Genomic DNA, 22,361 nt, shown 5'->3' with positions numbered 1-22,361 from the left:
TCTTCGTTTTACTTGTGAAAGCGATGCGACGTACGCGTGGAGATGAGCAAGTGGAGCAGCGCTTGCGAAATCTCCTCTGTATATTCATTTATTACTCGGAGAATTGTCTTTACGTGAGTAGGCTTCCCTGTTAGTAACTTAGATGCTCATATACTCTTGTACGGATTGTAGGATGTGGCTGTGTGTCGTAAGCTCTCGTTCTATCCGCAGGCCAGCAAAGGTTACTTTTTTTTTGTATTCTGCATATTGAAACATGATGCATCTTAAAACATGAAGCTCGAAATTGCGGCTTGTGACTGTACACCGATAGCATTTGGTAATAACATTTTTTTGTCTGTTTGCAACCACAAGGCTCTCTCTGGAGAATGAAGAGGGCAAGTTCACAAAAGATCGACAAGTTCTTCTCTCCTGCTCCTAAGAAAGCCTTACACGTTGCAGTCGAAGACACCGAACAGACCACCTCATCAGCAACTGTCCCAACACTGCGACTGGACGAGAAATATACTAACACTAGTATTCTTCCCCAGTCGGCATCCTGTAGCACATCGGCACCTTTGCAAGGAGAATGTTTACACCCTGCTTCTCCATGCGACCAAACTACCGAATTTCAAAGCGAAAGATTAGACGTGACATCCCCGAGCATCTCCGTGGAATTCTCGAGCGACATAGGAAAGTTAGTCGGCGGACAAGTAGATGAGTACACTAAACGGCGTTTGTTGGAAACGCACTGGTGCCCTCCGGATAACTACAATTTTCCATACTCACTTCACCGGAAAAACGGCAAAAATGAGAAGCGATACGTAAATCCGTCGCACTTAAACAAGTTCAAGTGGCGTGTGCTCTCTGATTATAGCAGGGGTCTGTACTGCAAGTATTGCGCTTTGTTCGTAACAGGTGCGATGGGAGGTTACCAGAAAAACGTCCCCCTCCAAAAACTGGTCACCAAGCCACTCACGTCCTTTGCAAAACTGCTGGGAAAGGATGGTGATCTTCCTGTACATGAAGCAAGCAAGTACCATAAGGAAGCAATGCAGGCTGGGAAGGAGTTTCTCGCACGTGTTAAGGCTCCCGAAAAAGATGTAGCCAACCAAATCAGCAGTCAGCGTCTACATCAAGTGAACGACAACCGAAACCGCCTGGCCCCAATTATAAAGTCTATCATCTTTCTAGGGCGCCAAAATATACCATTCCGTGGGCACCGAGACGACGGAAGACTTCTTGAACGGTCAAATGAGGCCTCATTGACTTCGAATGAGGGCAATTTCCGCGAGCTCCTGCGCTTTCGAGTATCAAGTGGGGACACTGAACTCCAGAAGCACCTTGCCAGCACATCATCCCGAGCCACGTACATCAGCAAGACAACCCAAAACGAATTAATCAAGTGCTGTGGAGATGAGGTTCTTGCTACACTCATTCAGTGGGTGCACGAGTCGGGCGTCTACAGCATTATGTTCGACGAAACAACCGATGTATCGCACACATCGCAGCTGAGTCTTGTTCTGCGGTATGTACACGAGAACGTAGTGCGAGAGGACTTTTTCCAATTCGTTGACCCTCGCACTGACAGCCATGCTGTCGATGCCAACGTAATTGAGCCCATCCTGACAGGCAGAGTACTTGGTGAGAGGGTTTTGAAGATGCTGAAGGACCTACAACTCGACTTGGAGAGGTGCGTTGGCATAGCAACAGATGGCTGCAGCGTCATGGTGTCAGAGCTGTGTGGCGCCGTGTCAGAAATTAAGCGGTGTGCCACAAAAGCAGTTCACTCTCCTTGTTTTAACCATGCACTCAACTTGTCACTATCAAAGTCATTGCGTGTTCAAGCCGTCAGGAACGCGGTGGGGATTATGAAAGAGGTAATTTCCTTTTTCACCGCCTCACCGAAACGAAACAGTGTATTGAAGAACACACTTGGCCACCAGCTTAAAGGCCTTTGTGAGACGAGATGGGTGGAGCGACATGATAGTGTCATCCAATTTCGAGACTGCCTTGTCCTCGTGGCGAAAGCTCTTGACGCCGTCGCCAACTGGAAAGAACTTCAAAGCGCTGCAAAAGCAAGGACACTCCGCGTCGCTGTTGGCGATGGTGAGTTCGTGATGGCGATAGTTTGCCTCTCGGACCTATTGGCGCACACGCTTCCATTGAGTCGTCTCTACCAGAAGGAGTGCGTTGATGTGCACACAGCAAGGAATACTTTGACAGACACTGTAGCTGTCCTAAATGCTCAAAGACGAAACAGTGAAGAGGCGTTTACACCTCTCTACCAGCAAGCCGTCACGCTCGCGGATGAACTTGAAACAGAGCTGCGGCTCCCTCGCATCACGAAGAGACAGTCCTACAGGTCTAACACTCCAGCGCTTGATCCAGAGAGCTTCTACAGGACGTCAGTATATATTCCACTACTGGATAATGTGTTGGTAGACCTCAAATGGAGATTCAATGAAGATACTTTTGGAGTTTGCGAGCTCTTCCTATTTATGCCGTCCCAGCTGCTGAATACCATATCACCGGAAGACGAAACTAAAATAGTAACACAGATCTCCCAGCGGTATGGATCACTCGTAAGGCATGGACCGATAAGTGCGAGTGTCATTGCAGCAGAACTGCGGCTATGGCGGGAAAAGTGGAAGCGTGAACGTGAAGAAGGAGCTGCCATCCCTGCGACTGCTATTGAAGCATTCTGCACGTGCGACGTAGACATCTTTCCTTCGATCAAGGCACTTCTACAAATACTGGCCACCCTTCCTGTCAGCATCGCCAGCGCCGAAAGATCATTCTCTACACTACGCCGCTTAAAGACATGGCTGCGATCACAAATGAGTGAAACACGCCTGACCGGCCTCGCCTTGCTACATACGCACAGAGACATCCCTGTTGACTGTGAAAAAGTTATTGATCGCTTCGCCAACAGAAATCGTGGTCCGCGGAGGTTAGAATTTGTGTTGTAGAATTGGATTGGTGTTCACCACGTCATACTTTTCGCTAGAAGTGCCCAAATCTACCAACCTGGCGTTGTGGTGATCTCGCTGCACACATTTTTTTTGTCATTTTTTCGGCAGTATAGTGCATGACCTGACATTGCATTTGCAGTAAAGCTTCTTTGTCTAAGTATACACTTGCATCTTTTGAAACGTACACACCAGTGGAAGGAAAGCTGCACAAAGAAGAGAAACCACATGGAAAGTGACTGGACGTAAAACTGTTATTTTGAACCTCTCTAAAATAGTTTCATTTGCAACCGGCACATGCGCAGCTCCGAAACCACCTCCCTACACTCACATGTGTGCCTCCCCTGGTCCGGCAGTCAGAAACGCTATTTATTTATCGGTTAAAACTAGTGACGGTTCACTCGCGCATTTCTCGCCTTGAAAGGTTTGACCGACTGAAAACGACCTCGAGCGGGTTGAAGGGGAGCAACAATGGTATTACAGTACCGCTCTTCTGGCTCTTCCTTTCTCGCTCGTTGTGCTTTCGCCGCTGCTAATTGCGGTAAAGGCACCCCAACACCACAAAAGCTTTTTCAAAGTTTACTGTGTGGTGTCACGCCTCATTATTGCCTGTCAGCCCATGCATTCTTAGCGATGCACCGATGCACCTGTCGTTCGGGGGTCGCACTAGTGTGTCACTGGAACTGGGAGCGGACGAGCGAGAGAGGAGGAGCGCTACCGTAATACCGTACCCTATTTCCTTACCGTCTTTCCGGAACTTGCTAAAAGACTCTAACAGCGCGCCGTGTACCTGCCGTGTCGCCTCTATCGTCTCTTCGGCGCCATACGAATGATTTTTGTCCAAACGTATAATCCGCGTACAAGTGCTGACAACGCGGGGTCAACGAGTCTCCTAATGATCTCCTTCCGAGTCTCCTTCCTCGTGATCTGAATAACGTAAATACTTGTATAGTTTTCTTTCTTCCATCAACTTATCCTAATGAATGCCCGGCCAGACACCAACCCATGTTCGCACCGGCCACGCAACCAGATTTCTAACAGAGGCTTAGCGCAGCAAAATGGGCATATATCTTAAATGTGGTAGCCCGTAATTTGTAGTAATTGTTCCAATTTATTAAGACGAGAAAACTGATTAGGACATATGAGTGGAACCACTTTAAGCACAAATTAATGTATTTAGCTGTGATGGGGCTCTTTTAATAATAGGAACTCCTAAAAACAAGTCAGCCCCCCCCCCCCCTCTATAGCTTTCTTCAAGCGACCGCCCCCCCTAAAATGAGTGGCTGGATCCGCCCCTGTTTGTCTGGCTGCAACGAAGGTGGTGAGCAGAACAATCGCTTCTTGAAACGAACGTACCGACGAACGTACCGTCGCAAAAAGCACAGTAAAGCTTGTTTCACCGAACACTGATGGAAAATATGCGACAGACAGTATGATCGCCGTTACTTGATGCCAAACAGCCCGTAATCCGTTCATCCGTTCACAAACAAAAGCTGACGCTACACAAAACGTAAATGACCGCCGACCGTCGCCTAGCTCTGCTGCCGATCGAGCCGCCGCGAACTAGTGGAGGAAGAGGGGAAAGGGGAAGGAACAAGTATTCTGAAACAAGCCTCACCCTTCACTTGACCGAGCTGAGCACAGCATCACCATTCAACAGAAAAGACACAACGGTTCTCACAAAATAATCCCGCCTATTGCTCAATATTTAGTGAACATTCCTGCCAATAGGTGTATCTGCCATCGACATTGAGTCAAGGTGGAGCGCCGAGTGAAAAGATGTTCTTGAATGCAGGGGTAAACATGCGCGCTTCGACAACACCCGATTCGAGCCTCCGACTGCGTAGCATCAGTAGCTGGCTTGCCTGCGTTTGCTTCTGTTCGCTGTTGCGCGAGCGTTGCGCGGCCTTAGCCGCTTTGGTGGCTTTGGCTTGAAAAGAATATACTTACCAAACTGCTGATAGAAACGCGCCTTGCGGAGCGAAACCAATTATTTCGAGGGCTTTGTTTTCTGCGCCTCTTCTTTCACTAAAGCGACAGTCACCGCTCTTTAGACATGCCGTTTTGGCGTCTTTGCGCTCGTGGACAAAACATTTGAAGAATCATTTATATAGTCGTTGCGCGCGCACTTTCCCCCACAATGTCTAAAAATGTCTCAAAGTAGACGTTGTGGACTTCTTTGGCAGAATACACTCTGACTATGTCGTAGCTGTTGAAAACGGTAATAAACAGTACGCAGGCATATTTGAGAGGCAAGTGCTTTATTTTGCAAAAATGTCTATTCTTGATCTTCTCGTAAACCAAGACGTCTATAGCCGTCCATAGCCGTTTCGAGACGTCTTTTAGAGGTTTTGTGTTACATCCCACGTAACACAAAAGAAGCTAGTTGCCGTCTAAAAGACGTCTTGAACGGCTACCAAAAAGGGCTAATAGACGTCTTGGTCAAGGCATTCCCGTAGCCGTAGACGTCTTTTCGACGTCTGATAGCTGTGCTAATGTCCCGCTAGTTGACGTCTTTAAAAGACGTTTTGAGAAGACCAAGTTAAGGCGTTTTCTAGACGTTTTTGTTTTTTCGGCGTTTTCGAAATTTTGGACTTTCGAAATATAAAATAAACTATTATAACTGTCTTTGCAGCATGTTTGGTCGGCAGCCTGACGGCTACCATAGGAAGATAGAGATTGAAGGGACCGAAAGAGCTCCCGCGAGAGCACTTTCCTGTTTTTTCTCACACTTCCTATGTCAGTCGTCGAGCAAGTGACCAAACAATCAAGCAAGATCACTAACATACGTACATATCTGTTCACCCACGCATGTCCCCACTGTTGCATATATAAGTTTTCGACGCTGAGTTTACTCGCGTTTATTGCGGACCGAATCAAGTTGTTGCGGTCGCTCATATATGCCGCGTGAATTATTGGCTACTTCAGCACACCATACATATCCAATTTTCATGTAAAAGACATCGGTTTATAATAAATTTGAACACGTACGCAGGGGATCAACACGTATACTGTACTACATAAATGACGTTTAGCGGATGGCGCGCAAATAAATAATCGCGCTTCTCAGCAACAATAAATTGTCCCATGATGTTGTCAAATCGGCTTTATTAACGAATAAAGCACAACCAAATGTGGCACAAAACACGTCGGAAGGTGACCCGCACAAGGTGAAGCTGAGTGGCAAGGCAGCAACGTAAATAAAATTCTGCATGAATGCACTCCAAGTCTCGTCAAAGAAACTGCACTGGCTTCCGCATTAGCTGGCGTGGTCTCAGGCCCAATATCTTGCACAAACAGCAGTGAAGAAAAGCTGCATACAGAGAAAGCAAGTAAGCTACGTAGGATTTACAACAAATAACAGATCATCAAGTCACTGTAAAGAAACATTTCCAATTACAGATATGATAAAATGCTGTCATGTATTAAGAAACGACAATCAATCATAACCGCACCTACAGGCGAGGCGCCTACGGTAGAAGCTTTGCACTTTGTCAGCGACAGGCCGGCGTAGTTGTAAGCATGCTTGCCTAAACTATGTCGGCCTGTCACTAGCGTGCGTGCGTGGAGCCACGAGCTGTAACGCGCAAAACATAATTACTCAAAATAGGGCGAGTCAGTCTGGCTTACGATTCGCACCGGCGCGTATACTATAGTTTCGCGTTCGACCACGCGGTTCAACCTAGCAAACTGTTCACATTTTAATCACAATGCTAAAACCTTTCAGTAAAAACGACGAAAAGTCAGATGCACTTACCGAAAAAAGCACTCTATCCGAACGTGCACACGTTCTTAGCTGTTTGTCTGGCTGCAACGAAGGTGGTGAGCAGAACAATCGCTTCTTGAAACAACGTACCGACGAACGTACCGTCGCAAAAAGCACAGTAAAGCTTGTTTCACCAAACACTGATGGAAAATATGCGACAGACAGTATGATCACCGTTACTTGATGCCAAACAGCCCGTAATCCGTTCATCCGTTCACAAACAAAAGCTGACAACGCTACACAAAACGCAAATGACCGCCGACCGTCGCCCAGCTCTGCTGCCGATCGAGCCGCCGCGAACTGGCGGCTGGCGCGAACTAGTGGAGGAAGAGGGGAAAGGGGGGAGGAAGGAACAAGTATTCTGAAACAAGCCTCACCCTTCACTTGACCGAGCTGAGCACAGCGTCACCATTCAACAGAAAAGACACAACGGTTCTCACAAAATAAGCCCGCCTATTGCTCAATATTTAGTGAACATTCCTGCCAATAGGTGTGTCTGCCATCGACATTGAGTGTGGCGATATTCACCCAGGTATACGTGTGGGCACGAGTCTACATGAAGCCTTGGGTTTTAGGGACAACTACACTGTAGGGACAACAATGGAAAGCTGAACACGCCCGCGATAGAAATAAGTAAGAGACGGTTAGAGTATTGGTGGCAGAAAAGTAGAGATAAAGTACAAAAATAAATAATTGGGGGAAAAAAGGTTATTCTGCCTTAAGAGGCAGAGAGATGGACTGTGAATTTATATTTTTTGTTATAATAACATAGATTTAATCAATGTAGATAAGGCATTAGGACAACATGAAACAAGGAAGTTTTTTTTTCTTTTTTTATCCTTCGAGCCTGGTGGCAGACATGTCACTGCCCCGTTATAAAGGGGACGCTCATAGCATCCATCCATCCAGTCAAGGTGGAGCGCCGAGTGAAAAGATGTTCTCGAATGCAGGGGTAAACATGCGCGCTTCGATAACAGCCGCTGCGAGCCTCCGACTGCGTAGCATCAGTAGCATGCTTGCCTGGCTTGCCTGCGTTTGCTTCTGTTGTCGTTCGCTGTTGCGCGAGCGTTGCGCGGCCTTAGCCGCCTTGGCTTGAAAAGAATATACTTACCAAACTGCTGATAGAAACGCGCCTTGCGGAGCGAAACCAATTATTTTGAGGGCTTTGTTTTCTGCGTCTCTTCTTTCACTAAAGCGACAGTCACCGCTCTTTAGACATGCCGTTTGGCGTCTTTGCGCTCGTGGACAAAACATTTGAAGAATCATTTAGATAGTCGTTGCGCGCGCACTCTCCCCTAGAATGTCTAAAAATGTCTCAAAGTAGACGTTGTGGACTTCTTTGGCAGAATACACTCTGGCTATGTCGTAGCTGTTGAAAACGGTAATAAACAGTTCGCAGGCATATTTGAGAGGCAAGTGCTTTATTTTGCAAAAATGTCTATTCTTGATCTTCTCGTAAACCAAGACGTCTATCCGCCTCGTGCGCTGCTGCTTTGAAACGGACAGGTGGCGCCATCTACGGCAAACGTGGCAAAACACAGATGTGCCGGTGGCGCCGGCTCACGGTTGACCGGTTCACCACTGCAAACTAGGTTAATCACCATGGCGGACCGCAGTGATAAACGGTCGAAAAAGGCCACTTCTGTGTATTGTTGTGTCGGAGAGTGCCACAACAGCTATAAAAACACCGCAGGAAAGCTTCCAAAGGTGATATTCTACCGATTCCCCTGGAGGAAGTACGAAAATGACAGAAGAGGACAGTGGATCAGGGCTGTGCAACGAACAAGGTAAGCGGCCGTTCTCTTTGTTGCTCTCTGGTAGATTATTTTTATACGATGTATTTCGTAATGTGATCAAATGTATTCCTTTCTTTTAGGCCGGAGAGGCAGCTTTGGCAGCCTGTGCGGGGCGAGACTCGCATATGCAGCGCGCACTTCGTGGGAAACAAAAAGAGCTCCGCTGCGATGCACCCTTCTTATCTGCCAACGATATTTCCGTCGTGCGGCGGAAGAAGCAACGGCGTTTAACCGCGAAAATAAACGAATTAAGGCTCGCGGTCCTACATTTAGAGAGCACTGAAACACAACCGCAAAAACGCCCAAACCTATTGACAATGCACGACCACAGCAAGGGTCCCACCAGCGCAACGCTGCACTCGCAGCTCGTCGGCTCGTCTGAGCCTCTGAGCGCTCCGCGAACAGCCCTGCGCGCTGCTACGCTAACGAAAAAACAATATAAAAAAGCAGAGAGAGGTTAACTAACGACATTGCAGAGCGGTGGAAGCAAGAAGAGGTGTTCCCAGAGAACACCCATACACTTAGAGAAGGGAAACTGTACCTTTGACAGTGCAACGGAAATAAGGGTAGCGGTGGCGTTGTGAACTAAAGTAGCCGACCAAGAGATGCCGTTGTACAACAGGAAACGGAAATGAGTTTTATGCAATATGGCTGCCGTCGCTCGTTTTTGGTTGCTGTGCAGTGCGCTCCGGTCGCCCGTGCTCGTACAAAAGAAATAAATGTATATGCCACGTTTTGTTCACTTACCGAGCCCTGCGAGTGTCGTAATGAATCTTCTGAACTGTCTTTCGTGTGTATTCCGTGCCCCAACTGTGTGAAATGCTACGAAGGTGCCAGGAGACGCCAATGCCTCAACTGGCATTAACGCACACAACACCGGCGATGTGTAAGCCTGATAATGTTTTATTACATATTCATAAATCATTACAAGACAAAGTACACCACTGAGCGTTCACACAAGCAAACAACGCGGTTACATCGTGAAGTAATGGCTCATAAAGCGCGAACGCACGAGCAAGAAGAGCTACGAAACCTATGTATACGCTCGTGTATACATAGGTTGTATACACTATATTATTTGTATACACTATAATTATTTCCCTATTTCCTCGTGCCAATTTTATGCAGCCTCTTTGGGACATCACCTGGCCGGTAGCCTTGCGGAGAGAATACGATAGCTTGCAGCGCAAAACTCAGTGGCTGGCAAAACTCGCTTCTCTAGACCTTTTGACTTTACATTGTGAAACCACCCGAATCCGTATTTTCCTTACTACTGGCTTGTTTCTTGACAAGTTTAGCATAGCAGGTAAGGTGCCGTCATCTCCTTATATATCATATCAATAAAAAAAAAAGTGCCGCGCTGGTAAATGCGAGGACGCGGGTGTGAATTCCCTCCACGACGGCCGCATTTGTTTTGTTTTATCGCCAAGGAAAACTAGGTGACGGATGCGGCCGCCGTGACGGGCATTTCGGTGGGGTGCGAAAACCGAAAACACGTGTACTTGGATTAAGGTGCACATTAAAGAGCCCCAGGTAGTCAAAACTGATGCGGAGTGCCCACTATGATGCGCGTCATAATCGCATCGTGGTTTCAGCACGTTATTCTCCAAAAACAATTCATATATTAAATTTCTATGGATTCAAAACTATTTTAACTGGTGGAGCGAACCTATAATAAATTCGCCCTGGATGAAAAATTATCCTAACGTCTAGTTTCTCTCTGCAGAGGCAATCGGCTAAGTTGTGTCCAAAGAGGCAAGTAATGGCTCGGAGTAGCGCAAAATTTGTTTCAGCTTGCAGCTGACAACAGACAAGTGGGCTGGGAAAATTCCAACCTTTCTTGGTAAAAGCCCACTTGACAGCACGGCAAGTGCCCAGAAATTAATAGGTATGGTTTAATCATTCTGTGCGTTCCCACATTGTAAGTAACCAGCTTAATTCACAACACAGATACATAACAAACACTTCATGGTCACAACAATACTGTAGGAAATATCAGTACATTGCTTGTAAACACATGGACAACAAGTAAAATTGTACAACCAAGTCATGAGCTCCTTGGATTGCTTATCCTTTTTGCTTAGAACAATTATAACACAGCAGTGTATGAGCACAAAACCAATAGTCTTGAACTGCTAAGTCAATTTTTGCAGCAGACTTCCAAGTCTTTGCGTGGCTTAATTCTCTGTTTTTGAATTCCAAATACCAAAGAATCCTAATATGTACAAACTAGGGGTGTGCGAATATTCGAGTGTCGAATTCGAATCAAATAGTACCTAATCGAATAATTCGATTCGACTTTCGAATAGCTAGTATTCGAAGTTTCGAATAATTCGACAGGACAAATATCTAAAGCGCGACAAAGGCCGATGGTGCAACTTGGTTAGGGTGGGGTGGCAGAAACTAACGCTAACGTCGTTACACTAGGCCTTCCGTTAAAACTTTCACTGACATCCTGGTTCAAAAGCGAGCGCACGCTCATCTTAAAAGAGATTGTCATTTCCGCACGTAGGAAAACACATGAGAATACTGTCAAGCCCTTTACAACTTCGTTCCCAAAACGAAGGCACGGACTTCTTGCGCAGTTCGGTCGCGTGTGCTGCAAGCGCCGTAAAACGTCCCGACTTTGACCTGTGAAACCCTCGGTCATTGGCTTTGCTTGTAAAAGTTTGTTCACGCTGGGCAGTCGCCACTGCCACACCGAACCACTTGTTCAGAAACTTCCGTCGTTGCGGCACGCAGTTGAAACGCTGCTGTGACCGGGCGCCCGAAGATTTTTGGGCACGGAGCACCCATGGCGATGAAGCACATTACCGTTGTCAGATGAGCCGTATTGCGCGACCATGGGGAAAAAACTAGCCACCATACCCCCCTCTGTTAGTCTTTAGGAGGTTTGGAGTGGCGCTGCTGACTGGAATGGCGGCTCTTCTATCAACATGCTCGGTGCCCATAGAAACTGAAACAAAAGCCACTCTCGAACAAGTGCGTAATGAAACTGTCGGCACGCCGTAGCGTCCCTGATTTGTCCTTTGTCTTGCCGTAACTGGCGGTACACATTTTGTCTAAGTATACTATTCGATATTCGATATTTTTGGCCACTATTCGATTCGATTTGAGGTGAAATTTCACAATTCGCACACCCCTAGTACAAACATTTGCAGAAACAATTTGCGACAGTGAGCACTGCAAAATGGGCCATTAGTCACCTCCATCATAATACGAAGCAGTTTCTCTGACACCCCTCTCAAGTGTGCTACAGCACCTATTTGAACAGAGAATGCTTCTTCCAATTTTCTGACAAAATTGAAAGCTGCTTCTGTGGGCACCGTTAAATTACCTAGAGTCTTGTCCTGCACCTCCACTGCTTTGAACATCATGGAGATTTGGTTTGGTGAAGACAAATCTTGGCTTTTGTCTTTCAAGAGATCCTTGCACTGTAAACATGGTGCTTTTTTCAGAAATGCTTGTACTAGGTATACTGACACATAACAAACTATGTTTGATTCAAGTACATCTGCTGGTTCTTCGGTGTCTGAAAGGTTTGAGCTGAAGGTGTCGGCCACAGTAGGACTTTCTAATCGAGCCTTAATTTCTTTAGCTCAGTTAGAAGAACAGCCTTATCTGCTTGGCAGTTGCTGCCATCTGAAAGCTTGAAGAGCTTCCCGACAATGATATGCCTGAGACCGGCAGTGAACTGGAATGTGTTTTGCAGTCTCGTTACAGCTGTGCTGCTGCCGAATGATCCCAAACAAGTTCTCCAAGGGATCCTGATTCAGACGACGAGCGAGCAAAAACTTGAAGTTATAGGATTCCTGCAGATCTACCCACAGCATACAAACCGCTTTAATTGTCACCCTGCCAGCCCTAAATGGTTCTTGGTTGCCTAGGTTTTTTGAATTTCCAAGATTTAATCCATGCAATCCAAGAATGCAAGAATTCAATGTGCCCTGTAGAAGTATTAATTGTATACCTCATTTTTCTCTCAGCTATCTACACAAGAACTGTTTAATGAATCAAACTGATCTATTTTCACAACAAACTCAGCTGTGCTTGTGGCTTCTGGTGGAGAACATTAAATGCTATGAATGCTTCTATTGCTAGATAGACACTGTTGCTGAGCGCCCACTTTACTTTCATGTTACCAAACGCACTTTCATAGATGTGCCCTCAGTGAGTTTAGGTAGGCATTTTAGTTTCAGGTGATGTGTTGATTCATACAAAGTCTTAATATGCCCCCAGGAAGCAACCTTATTACCAATAGGAATGTCATGCTTCCTCAGATTATTCCTCATACATTTGAACAGGTGGGGGACGTCAAAAATGAAGGAAATCTTCTATTTATCAGCAATAAAGAAAGGCCTGTCAGGGCTCACACCCAGTGTCCTTGCAATAACGCAATTGCTGCTACCCTGGTCACAAACCAATGCTTTGACGAAGAGGCCACATGCCTTTAGCTCAATGATTAGCTTTTTCAATGACGTTAAAAGGGGCCCTGCACTAACTGTCCCCTCTCTTCTCAAAAAGGCTACTGGCTGTATCCATTTCTTCGCTATCCCAGAAACCACAAGTGCTGCAGTGTGCAATGTGCCATTTGTTCTTTCTCTGGCATTATCAACATATCCATGTATGATGTCTTTTTTAGGGTCATACTGCAGATTTCTTTTGAATGAAATTTTGTCAAAAATTAGGCAGCAAGCTCTGTCTTGAATTTCCCAATTTTTTTTTTCCTTTTCTTTGAATAACTCGAGAATCTGAGGCAGAACTCCTGTCTTTATATTTACGGCCGACAGCCACGTCCTTCAGGACTTTACTGTGGGAAGGCTCAGTACTAGGGGTGTGCGAATATTTGAGTTTCGAATTCGAATCGAATACTAACTAATCGAATAATTCGATTCGACTTTCGAATAGCTAGTATTCAAACTTACGAATAATTCGACAGTACGAATATCTAAAACGCAACAAAGGCCAATGGTGCAACTTGGTGAAGGTAGGGTGGCTAAAACTAACGCTAACGTCGTTACAATAGGCCTTCATTAAAACTTTCACCGATTTCCTGGTTAGAAAATGAGCGCGTGTTTACTTTAGAGGAGGTTATGTTATTTCAGCACGTAAAAAAAAAAGAAAGACAAGAAAAGTGGCAAGCCCTTCTCAACTTCACTTCCGAAACAAAGGTACGGACTTTTGAATAGTTCGGTTGCGTATGCCGCAAGTGCCATAGAACGTCCCGAATTTGGCATGCGAAACTCTTGAGGATTGGCTTCACATGTGAAAATTTGATCACGCTACACATTCGCCACTGCCGTACTGCACCGCTCGTTCAGAAACTCCCATCGTTCTGGTGCTCAAACAAAACGCTGCTGTGAATGGGCACCTGAAGATTTTTGGGCCCAAAGCATGGCCATGGAGCACAATAACGTGACAGTTGTCAGATGAGCCGTATTGTACAATTATAAGAAAAAAAAAAACTAGCTACCGTACCACCACCCTCTGTTGCCCAAGAGGTTAAGAGTGGCACGGCTAACTGGAATGGCAGCTCTTCTATCAACACGGTTGCACGCCCATAAAACCTGAAAAAAAAAAAAAAGCTCCCGAACAAGCACGTCACCACGCCGTAGCTTTCTTGATTTATCCTTTCTCTTGCCGTTACTGACAGTGCACGCTTCGATACTATTCGATATTTTCGGCCACTATGCAGCACTATTCGATTCGAGATGAAATTTCATTATTTGCACACCCCTACTTAGTACCTTTGATGGATATTTATATGCTTCAGGGCTTGTAAAGTAAAGACTGAGGGCAAACTGTCTAAGTTGCATCGGCCATCGTCTACCATGTTTTTTCAGTCGTTGCAGATGCATTTGCACTCTTAGAATTTCCAAAAAGTCCTTCTTTAGGTACCTGCCTGCTTCAAGAAGAAGCTGCGCATGAGATGCAATTGGTTTCTTGGACTTTTTAAGTCTTGCAACAATTTGATGGATGTGAGAGTTCTCGTCGCGGTAGCGCTGAAGCCTCTTCATATAACGTGGAGTGAGCACTTTCCGGGTCCTGGTCCTGGCTCTTGGGGTTCCTGGAAAATCAAAAAGCCACATCACTAATGTTAAGTCTAAGCAAGAGGCTTCAAAACTTACACTTTGGTTAAATGGTTTAATAAGTTTGGTACACTAGAAACACGTACATTTGTATTTTAATGCAACGTATTATTACCCGGAATTTTGTGTGCATCCTTTACAAAATTTGCAAGCTATGCCCAAATTGAAATACGAGTTCAGGCTAGTGTAAAGGCTAATTTGGTATTTTTGCATGTTATGAGAACAAAATAAACACAGGCAAAATGTATTTTTTGTCACACAGCCACGTATATGACTGGCCAAAAGTAGGCACACACCCAGTGGCGTATAGTAAAACGTTAAAACAAAAGTGCATTTTTTTAATGAAAGCATCTATTTAATGTAATGAGCTGTATCATTAATCAGTTGTAGTGCCAATATTTATATAGTGGGGACGCATGTGGGAATAATTCCTTTTCGTTTTGTAGAATGAAGACACACTTACTGGAATTACTATGTAATCTTGCATTAATCTTGCTTTAATAAGAGGAAGAATACCTACTCTGTGTAGTTGGTGCTGTTGGCAATGGCTCCTGTGCCCCCTGGGATGCTGGCTCTTGTATTGGTGGAGAGATATTGAGGGGCACTGGAAAAGAATGCTGTGTATTTAAGCAGGAGGAATGGCATTGTGCTTTATTTTTGGAAAGCTCCCACTTACTGGTCTCACGCCTTGAGGCTGAGAGCTCTGGAGAGAAGTCGGGGAAATCTTGGTACTCTGAAAGTACACATCATTACATTAATTCTATATCCGCTTTAGAAAAAAACACATCAGATGAAATACACACTTTCGATCAAGTAAACAATGAAAATTACCATCTATGGAAGCAGCGAAACGAAGCTTCGACACTTGTGACATAAGAAATATTATTCGCGAAACCACTGCCGTTACAGGGTGGAAGGTACAAAATACTCATCAGGCAAAATTCGTTACAAAATTTAGATTTTATAGTAATCGTGAAACCAAGGAAAATGATAAGAGTTTCTGAACAATCTCGACGGTCCCAACACACACACACCCCTACATTCTGGCGAGATGGGTCTTAGGTCTCAATATCGGTGGAGGGGTATGAGACCCCTAGAGACCGCATTAACTTTAAGCTCTCTTGACTTTAAGGACTGCTGATAATAATCTAAATGTTTCACACAATCTAATCATTCATGAAGAACCCCAAAGCACTTAAACGTTCTCTTTCACCTAATGCGATTACCATTACGTTCAATAATCACCGCTGTTCGCGCCCCTCGCGGATATAAAATCTCTTTTAAAAAACTTGTGCTCGATTATTAGAAACGCTGCACGCATAGCCACTTCAAATTGCCTAGGCGTCCTATTGAAAAATCACGCGCAATCCCTTTAGGTACAGTACACCGAAATCACAAACCAGACGTGTCGCGTGTGCAAGTTACACGGCAATGCAAAGCTGACACTGAACAATATGTGGTGTATGTATTCGTCATTATAGCAATATATTAGTTGATGTAAAAACTATGTCAAAGAAACGACGACGGACCATTGAACAAGAGCATAACTGACGCTCCGGCTTACCTGTTTACGGTGCGGAATCAAAAGATCGACTCCATGAAAGCGTCAAACGTACCCCTCGATCTCGATCGCTGCGACATTCCTGAATTCGCCGGTAAACTGAGTCAGCTACTATTGCTGTAAAGATAAAAGGGCGTCTGCGAACTGAAGCGAAAGGCGCTTCCGCATTTACGTTGCCGCCGAACAATTTGAACGCCAACGGCCACGGAAAAGATGGATACAAATTGGATTTTGGTTCAGTTAGTCATCACTGAAGTCCTAAAACGTTGACACTTCAATTAAAAAGCAGCTATACGTATTAAGTCTAAACATAAGTAACTCTTTAGCTATCCTAAGCAAAATAACATGTTTGAATGATTCATTGGCTTGCGCAAAACAATTCCTTAAAGTGGAAAATTTGGGTGGTTTAGCGCCCCTAGCAGAGAAAATGCAAACTAAGATAGCCGACCGCTAAAAGAGGAGTCAGTAGCTCCACTCTGCGCGCATATCGATGGAACTCGCTGCGGTCGATTTTTTCGCCCTCTGTGGCGATCGCTAGAACTTGAGACTTTCCGGGGCCTGGTGTTCCATCGTCGGTGTGGTGTGTTGTCAACAGATGGCGCTAGTTTGTTTCTGCGCAACGGAATTGCAAACTTCAATCAAAATGCATGGGATCCTATGGGGGGTTGGGAGAGGGCACATCTTCCTTTCTCCTCGCTAGTCACCAGGGGAGCCGAGCGGTGGCGCCACCATACCGATGCACGAGGCGGATAGCCGTCCGTAGCCGTTTCGAGACGTCTTTTAGAGGTTTTGTGTTACATGGGAAGCGCTTACTCACAACTGAAAGCTTTATTGCTTCAACAGAAAAATACGTATCTAAAATTGACGCTCGACTAATTCCCGCGCATGCGCATCTTGGGCAAGGCAGAACGCAAAAACCAGACAAGCACACACCTCCTCCAACCCCCCCCTCCCCCAACAGGCTACCCCGATATGGCCAAAGAAGGATGACTAACGTACATAGATGCCCTCGTGTTAATAATCTATGTCTTTTTTTGCGCAACTATTACGCTATTATGAAGAGAAATTGCGTTCCCTAGAGCGTTTTGCCAGCCAAGATAAAGCAGGCATGGCCTCCGAAACTGCAAAATTGTGCGCAACGCCAATCTTGGAGGATACACAATTAGTCACTAGAAGCCAAGCCAAACTTCACTCAGCCAGCGGAAAATCCAACATGGCGGCTTTCGAAACCAAGCGTGCCAAGCGGTGTGGCTCAAAACGAGTGATTCAGTCCGAAAAATCGAAGTTTAGAGCATAAAGTCGTCCGAAAAAATCGGTCGCGAAAATGTATTAGTGCTGTGGGAACCTTGACGGTGCATTTATGAAGTCCGAAACATCCACGAAGTCCGTATTTTTGCTGTCCGAAATATCCGTCGGCGACTGTAAACAGCTGGGCGCACTGGGCATTCACTTGGTACCCGTTACTAGGCGGTAATCGGTCGTGGGTTTGGTACTTTTGTGGACTGTTCCGGGCTTGCATGAGACGTCGGCGGCATTAATTTGACACTGCATGCGCAAAAGGGTCACCGTCGCTCGGCGACACCTCCGCTCGCCACTTCGTTCTAAGCGGGTCAAGCTCTTCGCGCGCTTCGTTTCTTTCGTTTCTGAACCGAAGCTACAACAAATAGACAGCCGCTGTACGTACATTTCGAGATTGCGCGCTGGCTTTCCGAGTCAAGCATTTGTAATGTGACAGCAGCGGAGCATGTTGGCTTACTACACCACAGTTTAAATACTGTACCGTGAGTACAAGTGTTTTATTCTGCTGATGGCGGTAAATTTGCCATCGCGGCTCGCTGTAAACAGAATTAAGCTGCATGTTTGCACTGAGCGTTTATATTGGCCTTGCATGAGACACGCCGCGATTTCTTAGTAGGCTGAGGTGTTGCACTGCTAAGATCGAGGTCGTGGGTTCGATTCCTGCGTACGGCAGCTGCATTTCAATGGGAGCGAAATGCAGTAACACCGGCGTACGTAGATTTAGGTGCACGTTAAAAACCCCAAGTGGCCGAAATTAATCCGAAGTCCCCCACCCCGGCGTGCCTCATAATAATGTCGTGGTTTCGGCACGTAATATACAGGCGCGTGAGCCCGCGGCTCACGCTCCTTGCATGCGCGTGAGCCGCGGGCGATATACAGTTGCCGCTTTGGAAACGAGCTGAAAAAATAAGCAAGGCAGCAGTTAAATTTTTGATGGCTTCGCGAAATCAGACGCCCTTAACATCGGGCACAAATCTCGGCATAATCATAAACATGCGCGATCCCAGTGGGTATTGTATAGTATGATGCTGACCAAGAGAGCAGTCGAAACAACCAAAGCGACATTCGCATCAGCGAACACGGCGCGTGATCAGGCGTCGATATTATCCGAAATGAAACACGCCTCTGCAAGAAATATGCATGGTCGAAGTGGGCATGAAACATTTTTTTTTTTGCGTGCATCGTTATGCTGTCAAAGGGAGCTCTAAAAAATCCAAGGTGGCATTGAACTTGCGATCCGACGTTGTTATGATGTAAACCTCGGTAAAAGTGAAACTCCCACGAAACTGAACACTGCGCATTGCAATGCTGCCAGTGACTCAACAGGGCAGATGTAAATTTAGGCTCCTCACACTGAGCTCATGATAAATTTAAAGCCACACGTCAAACTTGGCATCCAAGCAATGGAAAGTTATCAGTTGAAAATGCATGCGTAAACGTGGTGGTTGTTTGCTGACAGCTCCGAGCAGACACTACTGCCGCAACGAAGGTGGGGTTTACTGGTAGCATAATTACAGAACTCGCGCAGTCACCTCCCCATTCATGTAATAGAAATGTGGCCGTTCACCATCGGCACGCATGTAGTGCTCGCACAAACAGCATCGTCCTTGACGACCTGCTCGCTCCCTCAAAGGTGGCCGATCAACCACTCTCCTCTGGTAAGATTCACACCGTGAAAACGTCTTTTCCATCTCTGATATCTTTCTAAACCTTCAGAGCAAGTGACACGGGAAACTGCACATGCACGACGAGCAGACAAAGTGCGTGCAGGGCGCATGAACGTGCTGAGACAGCACAGTCAGAAGGCAGGTGCGGGGAGAGCAGCGACCGGTTTTTGCAAGAAAGGCGGCGAAACATGCGCGGCGCAGCACCCCCTGGCTGAGCTTGGGAGGTCTGTATGCATGCGTTTGGGTCAGGACCGGAAGAAATTTCGAATAAAGCGATATTTCGAGTAAAGCGATTTTGTTATAATGAGGGATTACTGTAATTGTCTTGATCAAAGTAGGAAGTTAACATGCGCAAGATTACATGTCTAGCAAACATTACATGTCTAGATTAAATTCAACCGTCAAATCTGCACGTTGTGTTCACCGGCTGGGAAGGGAGGGAGGATCCCATACCAATTAGTGCCAACTACTCATTATATGGAATTACATTATCAAGTCAGGTAAAAATAGTTACTGAATGCTATGGAGTCAGAAAAAGTCTAATAATCTGCCAAATTGCTAGTTTTTACAATACACGTGTCTTTTATATAAGCGTAAGAATGGAAACTTGAGCTAGTTGGTATGCACTCATCTTTAGTTGATGCAATGCACACGGGACAAGGACTCATTTATATGTCTTTTATATGTGATTGATTGCATTAATTACAGTATGCAATTCAGGTATGTTATTAGAACTTCTAGTTGAGTTATTTTACAAAAAAAGAAAAAATGCTGTGATGTTCGTGCTGACTTCCAAAAGATTTTGTACAAGGCACTCAAGTTTCAACACCATACAATGGCCATGATTTATAAACAATTCCAGCCGCTCCAGCGACCTGTTGGGAAAGCACAGTGACGCACTATCCCGGTGTATCGGTGCTGCTTCTCGACTTCAAAAAAAGTGCAAGTTAGAGAACCTGTCTAAATAAAATACAAAGCCTTTATCATAAATTTCATTGAGTGCACCATTGGAATTCAAGCAAAATTTATCAATTATTCATTAAACCCTCATTAAACCGCCGATACACCAACAGCCTTACGAGTCTGTCCATAAAGTGTGACAGCATGCACTTCACCACACTACTCGAGACGTCTAGGTTGTGTCGAAAGCACAGACGTCATCATTATAGTTCTTTTCAATAATAAAAAGAATATGCTTGGAAACTGCTGCCTGGAGTTTAGAGAAAGTTCAACTGAATAAGGAATAGAAATTGCATCGGGAGGAAATGTCTGGTGGCCTGATATGTCACAGATATATAGAAGTTTAGGGCTGTCCAGAGGAGAGTGAGGAGTAATAAGTTAATTTCACCTTTTGGGACAATATGTACAACTATACATGAATGTGTGCATATATTTATTTGTTAAACATAGTAAAACTGCTCCCGCTTAGCTACTTAAAAAGTTGTGCTCAAAAATGTGTGACAGGCAAATTCTCCAAAAGGCTGATTTGCTGCTCCAGAATGATATTTTAGCTGCTCCAGAAGCTGCGCTGAATTCACTTCGGCCGATCCCATCACTGCTTACAGCAATACGTGATTTTTTTAGCGCCAATTTTTCCACAGTCTGTAGTTGCCGATGCAGGTTATATGCAGGCGAGGGTTGTAGGCGAGGAAATACGGTATCGATGTAAACAGCGACTGAACATCTTAGTATACAGTTATGCATGCTCCTCACGCGCCAGAACCCTCTAGCCTGCCGTGGCCCTAATTGTGGCATTGTCTCTCAATATCATACTCAGCATGCTTCTTGGGATGCTGCATGCAGCGGTGACATTTGACTTTTCTCTACATTCGTCTCTGTTGATTATCGCCACCTATGTGAAAAACAGCCAGGTTCGTCCGTTTTTCAGTAACCTACACGTTAACAAAGGGAGCTGAAAAATGAACGGCACGGCGACTCTGCACGCCTGTTGCGACGAGAAATCATGGGAGAAAGCACACGATGGCAAGTGATAGTTTCTACTCGCTCTGCACAGCGCCCTCCTTAATCACGCCGCAAACTCTGCACCGAAGCACGTGCCCTGCCGTAAACTATGTTTAGTGCAACTAGATGGCGGATGCATGCGGGAAAGTCACCTTCTGGGAGGTAAAGCCAACTTCTTGGGGTGTTTCGCACTGCCCGATGTTCGATATATCAAATGTACTGGCTATCTTTCTTTGGTGTAGCCATAAATTTTCTTATACATTGATGTTAAAACATCGTCGCATTCAAAAATTGTTCGATATAAAGAATAATTCGATTTACCTAAGTTCAGTTTAGTAAGGTTTGACTGTATTCCTTCAAAAATGGTTGTGTGTGCAGGTGTGATAAATGTTTAAGTTAAATTCTTAGAGTTCGTTCTCTCACTAGGTCACAGTGGCATAAAAAGAAATTTTTTCGGGGGGGGGGGGGGGGGGGGCATGCCCTTGATCCGACATGGGGCACGGGCCGGTAAGTATGGTCGTGTGTCATTTTGTGCTCTGTATCTCATGGTAGAAAGAAATTTCGGGGGGAAGGGAGGGGGGGGCATGGGCCCAATGTACCACCCCCTTGCTACGGCACTGCTAGGTAATCAGTGTATTTTCCAAATATATACTTCTGCCTGTGTGAACATTCATGAATTTGTTTACTGCTACACTGCCTGTGTGAACATTCATGAATTTGTTTACTGCTACACCAGCAGAACTGATTGCACGTTGTACTTCTAGGTTGTTAATGCATTGAGTGGTTGGTAAGTCTTCTGTGCTGAGGTAGAATCCCTCGTAGTATTTAAGCTACCTCTTTGGATGCCCTGCTACCTTAGTGAACACCCCTTCTAGTTGTGTTGTGCTGATTAGCTCGAGGGAGTGAGCTCAATTTTCGGCCACAGCATCAGCATCCTGATGGGGGTGAAAAAAATAGAACACCTATGTACTTGCCTTTAGGTGCACATTAGTTCTGTAACACCTAAACAGAGTTCCGTGGTAAAGAATGGTGCCCCCAAAAAATCTGCGTAGTTGGGTTCCAATCACTCTTGCAAAAAAAATCTGCGTAGTTGTGTTCCAATCACTCTATCTTTTCTTGAAAGTAACTGGTTGAGTGCTTGAAAGAAACTGGTCGATAGTCTGTTTAACATGAAATCACCCACCAGGGTCCACTCAGACAAGCGCTATTTGTACTTTCGGAGTTTCTCATGGAGGTCACGGTGAACAAACACCTGCTCAGTATTTGGCAGACT

At 45.5% G+C, this 22,361-nt stretch overlaps 1 protein-coding gene across 1 annotated transcript; it reads left to right on the top strand.

Annotated features, from left to right (window-relative positions):
- Positions 1 to 899: 899 nt before the first annotated feature.
- LOC119381675 (52 kDa repressor of the inhibitor of the protein kinase-like) lies at positions 900 to 2,948 on the top strand. The gene has a single exon (XM_037649448.1). The coding sequence runs from the start codon at positions 900 to 902 to the stop codon at positions 2,946 to 2,948; it is 2,049 nt and encodes a 682-aa protein (XP_037505376.1).
- Positions 2,949 to 22,361: the final 19,413 nt, after the last annotated feature.

This window comes from Rhipicephalus sanguineus, chromosome 2 (genome assembly GCF_013339695.2).
Source record: "Rhipicephalus sanguineus isolate Rsan-2018 chromosome 2, BIME_Rsan_1.4, whole genome shotgun sequence".
NCBI classification, from domain to species: domain Eukaryota; kingdom Metazoa; phylum Arthropoda; class Arachnida; order Ixodida; family Ixodidae; genus Rhipicephalus; species Rhipicephalus sanguineus.
The sequence above is the reverse complement of the archived record's forward strand: the minus strand, read 5'-3'. Positions and strand labels throughout refer to the sequence as shown.